This window comes from Rattus norvegicus, chromosome 2 (assembly GCF_021556685.1).
Source record: "Rattus norvegicus strain SHRSP/BbbUtx chromosome 2, alternate assembly SHRSP_T2T, whole genome shotgun sequence".
Taxonomy (NCBI): domain Eukaryota; kingdom Metazoa; phylum Chordata; class Mammalia; order Rodentia; family Muridae; genus Rattus; species Rattus norvegicus.
Window position 1 is genome coordinate 153,506,889 of NC_141535.1, and position 15,351 is coordinate 153,522,239.

Consider the following 15,351-nt stretch of genomic DNA (forward strand, 5'->3'; position numbering starts at 1 on the left):
TGTGTCCAGCAACAAGGACAAATCCTAAAAACCTTGATTTCATCATATCTTTCGTAAAATGGTTGCAAATAAAATATGCAGCTGACATTTGGAAATGTTTGTCACTGGGAGGGTGCTGGGTGTGGGGACAAGCATAAAAATGATCTCCCCGCTCCCCTCGCCACTAAGGAAAGTTAAGTACGGACCTTGAACCGGAAGTTGCTTCCTCAGCACCCCAGACCCCCACCCCAGCCCTGTACCTTTCTAAAATCAAATTAACAAACAGGCCTTTAAAAAAAAAAACAAAAATAAAAGCTAGGCTGGAGAGATGGCTCTTCAAGAGGTTTGAGTTCAAATCCCAGTAATTATATGGTGGTTCACAGCCATCTGTAATAGGATCTGATGCCCTCTTCTGGTGTGCATCAAGACAGCATACTCATATACATAAGATTAATAAATAAATCTTAAAACAAAAACACCACAAAGCACTTAAAAGCACTAGTCCAACCCAAAGTGACTTGGCTTAGGTGCCCCACCTCATAGCTTAGCCTAATGTTTTCATAGCTTTCTCACTGTTAGAGCGATTAGGTCCAAGGATGTGGGAAACACAATACAAGGTTTTAAATCTAGTTCCTGTGACAGCGACTCATGATCAGTGAGCTCCTCTTGCCCACCACACGATCTCTGTCTGCATCTCGAGCAGTCTGTGCTGTGAAAAGCGGGACCATGCAGTTCGTTTTAAAGGAGCTGAATCCACACTGCAGAGGGGAGCCAGCCCTAGCTTTTCCACCACAGGGAGCAGGCTGCACTGAAGATCAGAGTCTCCAATGCCCGGCATCTCATGCCACCCAAACTGACCATCTGCAAAACAGATGAGGCCACCCCACTTTTCTTAAACCTAGCCAGAGGCAGAGTGCACCATTGTCATGTTTTCCAGAATAAGGAAGGTTCTTTGCTAAGAAAAAGCAAACAAAGCAACTGCCCACGTGACTACCACAGTGGGATTAGCAGTTCCTTACTGCAGACTGCTTTTTAATTCTGGGTGGGCACAAAGCTTCCGTGCTCCAGCCTATAACATAGCGCCTTACAACCTCGCCCATCAGCGGTGTGTAGGTTAGCTCTGAACCTGGGCTTTGTGCTCTTGTTTGCGGGTTCCTTAGTGCCTGCTCCCATGGCCATGGGAAGAGCTGTGTCTGCCTCTCCTGGCTGTACTGTCCTTCTGGCTTCTTGTGCTTGACTTGTAGTTGTTTGGCAGCGTGGAGGCTACTCTCAAAGTCCTGTTTGAGAAGCATATGATGAGGTGCCTTCAAAGACCTAGATTCACTGTCCATCGACCTTTCTTTTTTGTTAAGAGAAACGCTCCTCAGATCCTTATCAAATCCATATCATGTCTTTATTTAGTGTTTATATATAAAACTGCCCTGCAAGTTACAGGGAATGGATGGTTTATTTCTGTGTCTGTACCTATTACCATCAGTCAAGCCCATCCATTGGTCTGTCTGTCTGTCCGTCCGTCCATCCATCCATCAGTCTATCTTGCCACCCATCCATCCATGTACATCTGCCACTCTCACTGTCTGCCCTCCCTGACTTCACATGGCTCCTGGGCAGGAACTCACATCATCATGCCTTGAGGTAGGGTATTCTCACTATTGCCATTGTATACATGAACAGACAAGGCAGCTTGTCCCAGGAACAAGGCATTGCCTAGTTCAAGAGCTGTCAGTTGTCACATGTGGCCTATCCCCAGACTGCAAGCACAGAGGTTACAGAAGCAGGTCTCAGCAGTCCCTTCTAAGGAAAGGGAGCCTGCAAGCTGGCTGCTGCTGTGTGTGTGTGAGGAAGTGCTGGGATGAAGGCTTGGCTGGATGGAGGTGGACCTTGTGTTGTGCCTGCAAAGCACCTCCTGTAGATGAGAACCTTTCTCTGGGAGGGCGTGGCCAGGAAGGGTCTGTGTGCTTGACTGCTAGAGTTTCATAGCAAAGGACCACACACTGGGTGGCTAAAAACAACAGTTTCCTCTCACAGTTCTGAAGACTAGAAGTCCAGTGTCAAGGTGTCAGCAGGACTAGCTCCATCTGAGACTGCGGGTGGAATCCACCTTCCCTCTTCCTGGCTCTAGGGAGTGGGCTCCACTCCCTGGCTTCCCTGGCTCACAACTGCATCATCCAGACTCTTCTTCCCTCTGCCTGTCTGTATCCTCTCGTGGCCCTTTTATAAGGACAGAAGTCACCGGATTTAAGGCTCAGTAACACAGTATGACCTCACTGTCCCTTGTTTACATCTCAGGAGACTCTTTACAGTAAGGGAGCGCTCACCAGCTGGGTTTGGACTTCCACAGATCCCTTTGGGAAGATGTGATACAACCCTTAACAGCTTGGACAATAAAGATGATCCAAGATTGTAGGAGCCCTAAGGATAGACCCTTTTGGACAAATTGTGAATGGAATCCTGGCTCAGGATAGCTGTGGAAAGTACTAGAGAAGATTAGGACCAACAGAAGCAAGTGAAAGAAAGACTGCTCCAGACAGGAGTGTGACCCAGTACTCGGGAGCAGCCCAGCTGGGGAGTTAACACATTGACATGGGGTAGACTTGGGGTTGAGGACAGTACGGAGCTGGGGCCAGGTTAGAGGAGGTCTCTTCTAGTGACTTTATCCTTTTGTTGTGGGTGTTCACCAAAATGCCCCAGGGGGCCTGCTAAACCCTGCATAATGGGCCCACCCACCAAGGATTAATTCAGTTAGTCTGGGGTGGAGTCTGAGAATTTGCATTTCAACAAATCACAGATCTCAGGACCACACTAGGAGAAGTTCTTTCTAGTTGTGGGGTGGGACTGCTGAAGTTCTGAGGGACAGGGAGTGACCAGTAAGTCCAGCAAGCAGTGTTCACATTCAGTAGTAAAGTGATGACATCATTAGAGTCAGGGAAATAGGGGAGTTCCTTCAAAGCGTGGTCAGTGTGAACACCTGGAGTCTCTGGAGAATCAAGCTATGACACTTCAGAAATCGAGGTGGCAAGTCCACCTGCTTCTGCAGCAACTGACACACTATCAATCCAGTCTGGGCAGATTTCCAATTTTTGAAGAAAATTCACTCATCACCTCCTGTTACATGAATAAGTACTTTGCTGTATAGTATTCCCTCTCAAGGGCAGGTGTCTTAAACAGTGCGACCAAGGCAGTTTATAAAGGAAAGCATTTTATTTCAGGCTCATGGTTCCAGAGGGTTAGAGTCCATGGCCATCATGTTGGGGAGCATTGAAGCAGGCAGTCAGCAGTCAGCAGTCAGCAGTCAGCAGTCAGCAGGCAGGCAGGCAGCAGGCAGCAGGCAGGTAAGCAGGCAGGCAGCAGGCAGCAGGCAGCAGGCAGCAGGCAGGTAAGCAGGCAGGCAGCAGGCAGCAGTCAGCAGTCAGCAGGCAGCAGGCAGCAGGCAGCAGGCAGCAGGCAGCAGGCAGGTAAGCAGGCAGGCAGCAGGCAGCAGGCAGCAGTCAGCAGTCAGCAGGCAGCAGTCAGCAGGCAGCAGTCAGCAGTCAGCAGGCAGCAGGCAGCAGTCAGCAGGCAGCAGGCAGCAGGCAGCAGGCAGCAGGCAGGCAGCAGGCAGGTAAGCAGGCAGCAGGCAGCAGGCAGCAGGCAGGTAAGCAGGCAGGCAGCAGTCAGCAGTCAGCAGGCAGCAGGCAGCAGGCAGCAGGCAGGCAGCAGGCAGGTAAGCAGGCAGGTAAGCAGGCAGGCAGCAGGCAGCAGGCAGCAGGCAGCAGGCAGGTAGCAGGCAGGTAAGCAGGCAAGCGAGTGGGCAGGCAGGCAGCAGTCAGCAGGCAGCAGTCAGCAGGCAGCAGTCAGCAGGCAGCAGGCAGCAGGCAGCAGTCAGCAGGCAGCAGGCAGCAGGCAGGCAGCAGGCAGGTAAGCAGGCAGGTAAGCAGGCAGGTAAGCAGGCAGGTAAGCAGGCAGGCAGCAGGCAGCAGGCAGCAGGCAGCAGGCAGCAGGCAGCAGGCAGCAGGCAGCAGGCAGGTAAGCAGGCAGGCAGCAGGCAGCAGGCAGCAGGCAGCAGGCAGCAGGCAGCAGGCAGGTAAGCAGGCAGGCAGCAGTCAGCAGTCAGCAGGCAGCAGTCAGCAGTCAGCAGGCAGCAGGCAGCAGGCAGCAGTCAGCAGGCAGCAGGCAGCAGGCAGGCAGCAGGCAGGTAAGCAGGCAGGTAAGCAGGCAGTCAGCAGGCAGCAGGCAGCAGGCAGCAGGCAGGTAGCAGGCAGGTAAGCAGGCAAGCGAGTGGGCAGGCAGGCATGGTGCTGAGCAACTTCCATCTGATCCACATTCATAAACCCTTAAGAATCTTAGGGGTCAAAGTTCCCTGCTCAGTAGGGTCCTCCCACCCATCTCTATCCCAAGTTACATTTTCCCATGCCTTACTAATTAGTAGTTAAACTCTGACCACCCTCTGAGGCTGGGATTTGCATTTTTGTTATAATTCAGCCAATCTCATAGTTAGGGCTTTGGTTTGGTTTTCTACAACTCTGTGGTTGCTGGAAATACTTTTCCACAGGACACTGAGAAAAACTTTAGACTGTTTACACACATCTGGGGCAGGGCAATTGTATTACTGAGTTCATTCTTTTTCCTTTGTTAGTTTATCCAGAGATACTAGGAGCAACGAGCCAGAACCATCATTTTCTTCAGTTTTCAAGTTTTTTGTATGGAGTCACTAAATTCTTTGCTTCTCACAATAAGCGGATCCAGATAATCAAATACATTTATCACAGTTTGTTAAACGATTCACACCTGGGTTCTTGGTGTTTTCCATGCTTTCCAGAAAGGCTTCAAGAACTGTAGACATCAGCCTGTACCAGATCCTTAAGAATGAGATTTAGGTCAGACATGGTGGTGTACGGTTTCAGTGACAGAGGCAGGTGATCCCTGTGAGCTTGAAGCCAGCCTGGTGTACACAGGCTAGTTCCAGGGAAACTGGACTATGAGGACACACTGTCTCCAAAAGAAGTTTGGGGTTCTTAGAATGGCTTACAGGCTGTGGTCCAGCTAGTCCAACAATGGCTGTCTCCTAACAGAAAGGCCAAAAGTCCAGTGGATATTCAGTCCTTGGGGCTGGATATCTTGGCCAGTCTTCCATCTGTGTTAGAGTCCCAAAGGACTCGTTCTAACACCAGTGAAGAGATACCTCGGCATCGGGGTAGATAACCTTGTCAGTGAGAGTGAGGGAAACAGGCAGATAAAGCTCTGTCCACCCATGTCCTTTCGGGTGAGCTGCCACCAGAAGGTGTGGCCCAGATTTAAGGGGAGTCTTCTGACTTCCCACCTCAATGAGTCAATCAAGAAAAGTCTCTCACAGGGGTACCCAGCTGCTTGGGTTTTAGTTAATTCCAGATGCAGTCAAGTTGACAACCGATATTGGACCTCACAGCAGGGCTGTGTCCTAAGACACAGTGGATAGCCGGAAACACAGGCAATAACTAGTCCAATATGTGGTGTTTGTCCTATAAATGCACGTGTATGACGCCGTCAATAACTTAGGCACAGTAAGGGATTAGCAGGTTAATCCCAGTTGTTAACTTTTACTGGATTGAGAAATGCCTAGAAAATTAGTAGAGCACACTTCTGGGTGTGTCTGAGAGTTTCTGGAGATGATTGCCAGACGCTGAGTGGGACGGAGAAGGGCGGACACACAAGCTGGGGTGCAGACGGAGCAGAGAGATGGAAGGAGGAGGAAGCTTACACGCTCAGGACTTCTCTTCCTCCGACCTCTGCAGCACTTCAGAATTTATTTTAAAAATCGAAAGAAGCTGAGTGACTACTGTTAAGAGTAAATTGTATTCTCTCATAATTCCACACGTGCACACTGTGTTCTGGTGCATTCGACATCCCGGGCAGGCATTCTTACTGTGGCCATTATCTGAGGACTCGAGATTGGTCAGCCTTTGATATACACTGCACAGTTACTCTCTGGGCCTCACATTAGGACCAAGTCATTGGCTTGCTTTCTTCTTAGAATTACAAGTTCTGGAAATGAGCAGCCACTGGTTTCACTGGCTTTCCATTCTGCAGATGGCTGCCTTGGGACTATCTGCCTCTCACTCTGTAAGCCAAGCTAGTAAATCCATACTTAAATTATATGTACATTGTATTGGTTCTGTTCCATGAGAGAAACCTGACTAATACAGCGAGATAAACAATAATAAAATAGAACATTATAATATTCAATAATAACATTTAACATTTTGTTAATGTTAGCTCTAGGGTCCTTAGCAGATAAAATTGCTTCAACAAATGAAGCGCCATGATGCTGTGCCAGGTGATGTAATAACTAGGGTAGCCACCCAGTGACTGGCAGGTGGGTAGCATTTACAGTGTGGGCACAGTAGAAAATTGGGTGATTCACATACAGGGTGGGACAGAGTGGGCTAGCATGAGATTTCACACTGTCAGGGTGAAAAGGAATTTAAAACTTAGCAATTATTTATTTCTGAAAACTCCCACTTAGTATTTCTGCTATTGACCATCAGTAACAAACCACAGAAAGCAAAAACCATTATGGCAGTGTCAGCTGCTATATATGGCGTTTGTGTAGGCTCCAAGAAGCAAAGAGCACGGGCTCTAAGGTTCTACTGATTCAGGTCTTATTTTCAGTAAAAGCTGTTCATCATCAACCACAAAGTTTTTTTCCATACTAATGGATCAAAGATGGTTCTGTCTGAATCTGGAGAGAATCTTCTAGGCTCTAACCAATGGTACTGGCTTCTCCATTTTTGCTATGTTTCTATTTATAAATCATTGGTATGTGAGGAGTGAGTATAAAAGTAAGAGAGTCTAGAAACCGAGGGACCGAAAGATAGACTGAAGGTGTGTACCCATCTTAGGAGCAGTCACAAATTTAACCCTTTAAGCTCATTTACAACACAAGGACTTGAGTAATGAGACACCTGAAGCTCACATGAAAGGAATTCCTGTGCCCGTTCTCCTCCCTGCCACTACTATCTATCCACTGCTCCTTTTACCTTAGGGCCACATCTGGGGACTTTCTGTGTTTTCGAGATGGGAATGTGGGCAAATGGGAAGAAACCGGTTGCACTGTCAAGAGCTCAGAGGCTTCTAGTCTTCCCCCGCAACACACTGGGACCCACTGGTCTAACATTCTGCTTCTAAATGTCCCCCCTGGCTTCATCTTTGGTGAGAAAACACAAATGCCACGCTGTTCCAAGAAAGGCAAACCTCCCCACCTTATAAGGTTGCTTATATGAGTCAGGCTCAGTTGGAGGAAAATAACTCATTTGTGACAAAAAATTGCTGTACCATTCTTAGGTTCTGGACAGACTGCATATTACATTATACCCCGGAATTATATTATTTCATTTTCTCCTTCCAGGCAAGGGTTGATAAAACAAACTGAGTTTATATTACAAAGGTCGGTTACTGTCAGCCGTAGCCAGTGGAGCACAAGGAAAGCTTTTCCTGTGGACACCATGCATTAGCAGCCCAGCTCAGCCAGCCAAGATAGAAGGTTTGTCACTTCCATTTGTCAAAATCTGGACATGAGTTCTTGACCTGGGGTAGAAAACTAGAAGGGAATTGCCAGGACCTGTCCGCAGCTTGGTTCATCTCTGGGCCCATGGTGGAAAGAAAGACTAGGTATAAGAGGTGCACAGATTCCAAGTCTCCTCTCTCCAGTGAGGAGGGACCGGAAGTTTCCCAGTGGTCCCAGCACCCTCGCTGTTATTGTGATGTCATTTAACAGTTATCTGAACCTTGTTTCCAGCAAGGCCAGGTTCGAGTATAGGGCAGGACAAGTCATGTGACACCTCCTGACCTGTAGAAGCTTACAGTATAATCCAAGAGGGAGACAGGAGCACAAAGAGCAAACAAGGCTGACTGTTCAAAAGTCTGGTCAGAGCGGCACCTGGTCCCTCCCAGGAAGTAGGGTAGATGACAGACGGTTCCAATAAAATACAGCCACGGTTTCAAGAGTGAAGCAACGGGAGCAAGGGTAGCCATTTCCATATGCCTGATAATGTGGGAAGTATTTTCAAGGGCCTCAGGACTGGTGTGGTTGGGCAAACGGTGACTCTACAGATGTTGTGTTACAAAATGGGATCTCCCCAGGGTCACTCATTAATCATATGGACCTATCGGACTATCCTAGTTTATTTTCAAGACACAAGATGTGACACAGATGACTTTGAGGATAAGAGACAGAACCATGAACCAAGAGCACAGCTGGCACCCAGAAGAGGCAAGGCAAGGGGCATCCCCTAGGCCCCCGGGGTAATGAGGCCCCGGGACACTTTGCTTTCAGTCCAACCTCTGACTTCCAGAACTGCAAGCAAATATATGCCATGTTTTGAACCCACTAGCATTATTGCACTTGCTATATGGTGATAAGAAGGGATAGAGAGAACCAGCTGTAATCCCCAGTGTGATCTCTGCTGTGGGCGCGTGCCTTGGGTAAGCCTGTGGATTCACACACATCTTCTTTGCAAGTGCACGCAGCTTCTCTTTTATACCTGGATTTTAGGGGCAGGTGATACCTTGAACAGTCACAACAAGTAACCCGAGCTGGACACTTGTTCTGCCTACTATCCTTAACCAGCGTGCCCTTGGCTCTCTCACTTAATAAAACATCCTGCAGATGAGTTACCACTGCCCTGGCGGCACGTGTGCATAGCTAAGCACGGAGTGACTCACTGCTTAGCAGTCATTGGAACTGTGTGTTATTTAATATTAACAATTACTCTTTGGGGTATTGAGCATTTGCATTCGGTTTCCAGGAGCACCATGATGAACCTTAAAGGAAGACTCTAGGGCAGAATCCTGCGCAGAGCAATTACCCCACCACCAGTAGTCTTGATTTGGAGCACATCCAATACCCCGTGGTTGCAAACGTCCTGGTCTTACATGTAGAAAACCAAATTAAAGTGTTTTGAACAGGGTTTGGGAGTGGGGAATATGACAAAGCCAATTTGCTACAGAATGGTGGAGGGGGTGCCTGCTTACTAGCTCATCAGGGTACAGTTAGCTTAGGCGATCTGGTGCAAGTTGCCAAGATGCAGACCCAGACTCTGCCCTCTGGGAGCTGGAATGATGGGGCGAAGCCTGAAGTGTGCCTGGGCAGTTTCATGCCAGGCAGGAGCGCTCCACCTCTCTGCTTTGTGCTGTGGTGTCTCCCCCATTAGGCAGGGTGCTGGTCTAGAGATAGCATGGTCCACAGAGGGGTGTCTCTGATTAGGCTGTTGTCTTGCGAAGGCCCCCAAAACAGTTAAGAGCTTTCTTTCCGTGAAAGAAAACACGCCTTCACTTTCCTCTTTTATTGTCTTTCCTCCTGCGTCTGCACTGCAGCCTCTTGAGGTCGCCACTGTTCGCTTCCGTGCAATGTGGGCTGCATAATGCACTGCTTCCCTACTCTCAAGACAGACTCTGAATTATTGACATTAATGGAGGCACGCCTTCAAGACGAGCCGTAATTAGGTGTCTAATGTTGGACTAAAGTGCTCCGTAGATCGGAAGAGACGAGGTTCTTTCTTAGTGGAGTATGTGCACTTGGATCTGTATGGCCCAGGGGACAACTTTTGCTCTTGCTTCAGACCCACGGTATTTGAATCCTGGAAGAAAAGCCACTGCTCTCTCTACCTTCTGGCCTGACCAGGGTGGCCTGATGCTTACTGAGAACCAGAGGATTTGCCTATGGGCTGGCTACTGGAGATTCACTTATGTTGGGTGAGGAATAGGCTTAAAGTTGTGTCAAGGCCACTGACCGTATTTGCTTCCTACGATAGAGACCATGGCCAGACGCAACTTGGGGAGGAAAGGGTTTCTTCGGTTTACACTTTCCCAGCACAGTCTATCATTGAGGGAAGCTGAGGCAGGAACTCCAGCCAAGGCCACGCAGCTTCACTGTCTTCCTATGGGTTGCTCTAAAAAAGGACTCTAACCTGAGACCAAGGTAAGGCCAAGGTGGTGCTGCTCACAGTGGGCCGGACCTTTTCACATCCATCATTAACCAACAAAACACCCCATAGACTTAGCTAGGCCAATCTGATGAAGACATTTTTCTCAGTTGAGGTTACTTCTTACTTTGTTTTTGTCAAGATGACAAGAATAGCAAACAAACAAACCAAAACCACCATCACCACCACCACCAACAAACCAGCAAGCACACTCACAAAATCCAAGTTAAATGCCCCAGAAAGAATCCATGCGGTTGTCTCTTCAACTCTTGCTGTTTTGAGTGAGCCAGGATTGTGGAAGAAAGGGAAGTAAGGTTGGAGTACACTTTACACACTGGAGGACTGTGCACTATTCACTTTACACACTGGAGGACTGTGCGCTATTCACTTTACACACTGGAGGACTGTGCACTATTCACTTTACACACTGGAGGACCGTGCACTATACACTTTACACACTGGAGGACCGTGCACTATTCACTTTACACACTGGAGGACCGGGCACTATTCGCTTTACACACTGGAGGACCATGCGCTATTTGCTTTACACACTGGAGGACCGTGCGCTATTCGCTTTACACACTGGAGGACCGTGCGCTATTCGCTTTACACACTGGAGGACCGTGCGCTATTCGCTTTACACACTGGAGGACCGTGCGCTATTCGCTTTACACACTGGAGGACCGTGCGCTATTCGCTTTACACACTGGAGGACCGTGCGCTATTCGCTTTACACACTGGAGGACCGTGCGCTATTCGCTTTGCACACTGGAGGACCGTGCGCTATTCGCTTTGCACACTGGAGGACCGTGCGCTATTCGCTTTACACACTGGAGGACCGTGCGCTATTCGCTTTACACACTGGAGGACCGTGCGCTATTCGCTTTACACACTGGAGGACCGTGCGCTATTCGCTTTACACACTGGAGGACCGTGCGCTATTCGCTTTACACACTGGAGGACCGTGCGCTATTCACTTTACACACTGGAGGACTGTGCATTATGCACTTTACACACTGGAGGACTGTGCGCTATTCACTTTACACACTGGAGGACTGTGCAAGCACACACCCTGCTGGCAGTGACCCAAACAGGAACTGAAATGATGTGTTATGGGCATGTTTTCTTGCTAGAGAAAACCCGTGGAGTTCCACTTAGAGGGATCTATGTATACTTACTATTTCATTGGAATAGAGCATGAGCCATCCCCTTCTCCCACTGCACCTTGCCTGGCTGTTTGCATTGTGTCTGGTCTGGGATAAGAAATGGGACGTTTATCAATTCCCAGACAACAGCTGATTCCAGAATGAGTTGGCTTTTTTTTTTTTTTTAGGAAGTATATGCCTAGGAAACTGTCCTCAAATCCCAAAAACTCAGTGAAAGCAATGTAGCCAGTAACAGAGAAACCCCTGGGCCTGATTCAGGACCACCAGTACCTAAGAACTTCCACTACCGCCTGGAATCTGTGCTCCTGAGGCTATACCATTCAGTAGCAGGAAGGTTGGAAAATTTGGTCATGAAAAGGTAGTGTAGGACCAGGAACAACACAGGCCGCTGTAAGGTCTACTCTGCAGTTAGGAAACTGGAGACGCTTCCTTGGTCTTTTTAAAACCATAATCTGCAGTGACTACTCCATCTGACCAGCAGAGGGCAACAGTGTTTCTAGAATGAGGACTCGAAATACTAAAAGGAGAATGGAGAAAATCTTAGAGCTGGAATTATTTGGGGACCTGGCTTTCATGCTTTTGTTTTGTTTTAAGACGGGATACGCTATACAGCAAGAATTGCATCCCTCATCAGGACCTAGTTTATTCACATGTATTTGAAACACCACTCTTGGTTTTATCGTGTTTTCTCATGGTCTGTAGCCCACATCATTTCATTACATAGAACTTGGGATATGTATAGCTCAGTGGTAGAACATATGCCTGGCCTGTATGGGGCTGTAGACTTAATTCATAGAACCCAAAATTAAAACAACTGAACTCACTTAAATTGATTTAATAAGTTGCTGCTGAAAAACCTCAGCTAATCCCAGCCCCTCATGCTGATAAGAAGTACTCACCCCCTACCCCTTGTACTTTTCTCTCTCAGGCATCCACTTGCTCCCCCTGGCCCAGGCCCAGGTGAAGGACAGATGCAGTGTGGCAACCTAGTACTTTGTTCTACCAAAGTGCCCATGGGATAAAGACTGAAAACGAAGGGTGGCGGTCTACCAACCCTTCCTTTTTGTAGCAAATGCTGTGTGGCTGCTCTTGTCATTGGAGCAGAAGTTCCTACAACCATCTTTCTGGAACCTGTCCCCACCAGGCTGAGTTTGTGTTCTCACTCGGCTGGCTAAACACCTCAAAACCACAAGAATACAAAACAAACAAACAAAACCAAAAGCCGTTCCTAAGGCTGCCATCCTCCCCACCCCCAAAGTAAACAGCACCTGCTACAGATCCTAGGAAGTCAGTCCTCCTGGTTTCTGCCACTCTCACAGAGCCTTGCATGCCCTTGCCAGATGACTGTCACCTGCCTGCTTCATCATCTTTAAGGGTAGGCCTTTAGTAACCTTTGAAGGAAAACAATTTCACTCGATTTGTGGAAGAAACTGATTCCCGGCACGCTGGCCTCTTTTCCTTGGCCCCACAATCACATAAGTGTTCAATTGTCAGGGAGGTTAAGGGGAAGTGTAACATTGTTTCTCAGGGCCTTGAATCCCACGTTTATCTGCGTTCACGCACACACCCCTTAGGATGAGGTAGCGCCACCTTGGAGTTCAGGAGCATCACACCCTACAGATGATGAACAGGATTTGAGAGCCAGCTTCTTTTGTAAGGATGCCAAGGACTCCTTTTGCAAGGGGCAGCTAAAAGGCACAGAAATACAAGGTATTATAGGGAGGGTTTTTAAATTATACTTATTTATCACGTGTGTATATGCATGCCATAGCAGGCCTGGGGAGTCAGGGGACAACCTGGGTTCTTCCACCTTCAGGCTCGCCAGCAGGCACCTTTACCCAATGACTGTCTCACTAGTCCTATTTTATAATTCTTAAAAATCATATTGGATTGAAGGAAAATAATCTCTGGCATTTGAAAATTGGTATACTTGGTCAGTCTGGGCCTTCTGTTTCTTTGTTTTTGTTCTGATAGGGTAATTCTCCCCCAAATATCGAGCTGTCTTCAGGGCTCCTCTTTCCTCTAAGAAGACACGTTCTTAAGTTGTGACTTCGTTTCTCTGGTGAACTAATGAAGACTGGAGCTTGGAATGGGGAATGTCCCCGAGGCAGTAAAGATTGTTTTGTTGTTGCTGTTTGTTTTTTTAACAATCAGATAGTTTGCCTTTTTCTAGAAATAAGGAAAGAAGGCTAAGAGTCGAAAAGGTGATTCCCATCATCTGATGCTAGACGGAGGATAGTCTTTATCATCCTACCGATGATTTAAAGCCTGTGCTTGACTCCACCTAGGCTGTGGGGCTGTGGCTTTGTGGAACATCTGGGGAGCCTCGTTGCTCCGGGACTCTGTTGTGTAACTTTAAAAATGTTTGATGAAGAGAACAACGTGACTTCATTCATACAACTCGACATCTACAGCCACTGCCTGGAAACCAGCAAGCAATCCATGAGCTGAAAAGTTTTCAAGTTTTCGATCACGCTTTCAGTTGTGCAGAAGACTGCTGTCCTGTCACTCCCTGGTTAGATCAGGAGAACGCCAAAGCTAAATGGTCCCGCCACAGACCCCTGAGTAACCTTTACCACTTTTTCCCGAAGCCTTGCCTTGTTCATGACGGTGGCCTGTCATGAACAACGGAACAGACCTAACTCTGAAACTTGTCTGCGAAGCAGAGAGCTGGCTTAGCTCTTGGACACACCTCCCCTACTTTGGTAGGAGCCATAGAGTCTAAGCCATGGGTCGATTGGGTTACACAGTGCTCATGCCAACGGCAACCCACGCTGGGTACCCGGACCACGAGCTGTTATTCGTGGGACCCTTTCTTTCCTCATGTTCCCAAACATGCTAAGTATTTCTGGCCTCCGCAATACCAGAAAGGCTGAGGCAGCGTTGGAGGACTCCGTGCCTCTCGGGCAACACAAGCTCGGGCCAGGAGCGCTGTGATCCCCGAGCGTGTCCCGTCGCATCGCGGCTTACTCACTCACCCACGCGCGGCCCTCCTGCACGGCGGCCAGCACCCGTAGCGCGCTGGGCGAGCCGGCGCGGAAGTTGAGGAAGTGCAGCGCAGCGCGCGCCGCCAGCTGCAGGATCCCGCGTGGCAGCCCCACGGCCGGGGGCTGCCCGGAGACGACGGTGTACTCCGGCTTCACCGGCGCTGCGGCAGCAGCGGCCAGTGCGAGGCTTGGCAGTAGCCAGAGGCTCAGTAGCAGCGCCGGCGGCGGGGGTCGACTGGGCGGCATGGACGCGGGCGACCGGGGGCCCACGGGGCTGCGTGGATGCGGAAAGCTGACGCGGAGCTCCCTGAACCCGGTTCGCGATGCTCGCGGAAATAGGCCACGGCGGCCACTCCTCTCCGCCCCCCGGGTCGCCGCCCTTCGTTGCCTCCCCGGGTCGCCGCCCTTCCTCGCCTCCCCTGTCCAAGCAGAAGGACCAGAAGGCGCCTCAGGGAGAGCTGGTCAGAGAGCGAGTCCCCGATGACGCAGTGAGAGGGGGACTTGGGACAGTGGGGCGCCTCCTTGAGGGCACACCCCGACTCCCGCTCTGGGAACTTGCCTTGTCGCCTGCGGCTGGGCCGATTTCGCAACCCTCGAGTTTTAGAGTGAACCCACTCCAAAGGTTACCTGCGGGTGAGAGAGGAGGCAGGTGGTGAAAGGGACCGGCGGCCTCGGGCCTTGATGGGGAATTTCAGAAGAGACGCTGGGAACAGGGAAAGTGTGCGGGAGCAGGGAGTGAGCACCTGCGGGTGAGGCAGGGAGGAAGGGCGGTGGGCGACAGGACAGAAGTTTTGAGAATCAAGTAAATTAATTAATACTAGAGAGGGGACTTGGGTTGAAGCCAGATTCCAGCGGAGTGAGGTGTGGAATCAAGGCGTCCTTGAAGGCAGTAGGTGGCTGCTGTTTTTTAAACCACTGGTAAGAGAGAAAACCCTTGGGAGACCTGCGAGATGGCTCAGCGAATAAAGGTGCTTGCTACCAAATCCCTTGACCACCACCCACCCACCTACGACACAAAAATTAAATAGTAAACGAAACGAAACGAAATGAAATGTAAGAGAGTCAGAAAATGAGAATCCACAGAACAACCGGAGTTACTCAGGGGTCTAGCCCACCTCATCATCAGCCGTCACCATACTGAAGGACCAAAGAATGGTTGAGACCCAGTTTGTTAAATACTGTCTGTGATGCTGGGAGATGCCTGAAGAAGAAAGGGAGCAGTCGGTTGGGTATCTTCCCTGTCATTCCAACCTGCAGCCCACTGCCTGCCATTGCTTTAGA

At 49.3% G+C, this 15,351-nt stretch overlaps 1 protein-coding gene across 1 annotated transcript in view; it reads right to left on the reverse strand.

Annotated features, from left to right (window-relative positions):
* Window positions 1-14,356, reverse strand: part of Rarres1 (retinoic acid receptor responder 1) — a 34,660-nt gene extending 20,304 nt beyond the window's left edge. The window contains 1 exon segment of the mRNA NM_001014790.2: window positions 14,062-14,356. Within this exon segment, the coding sequence (NP_001014790.1) occupies window positions 14,062-14,316 (255 nt within the window). The 5' untranslated portion in view covers window positions 14,317-14,356.
* Window positions 14,357-15,351: the final 995 nt, after the last annotated feature.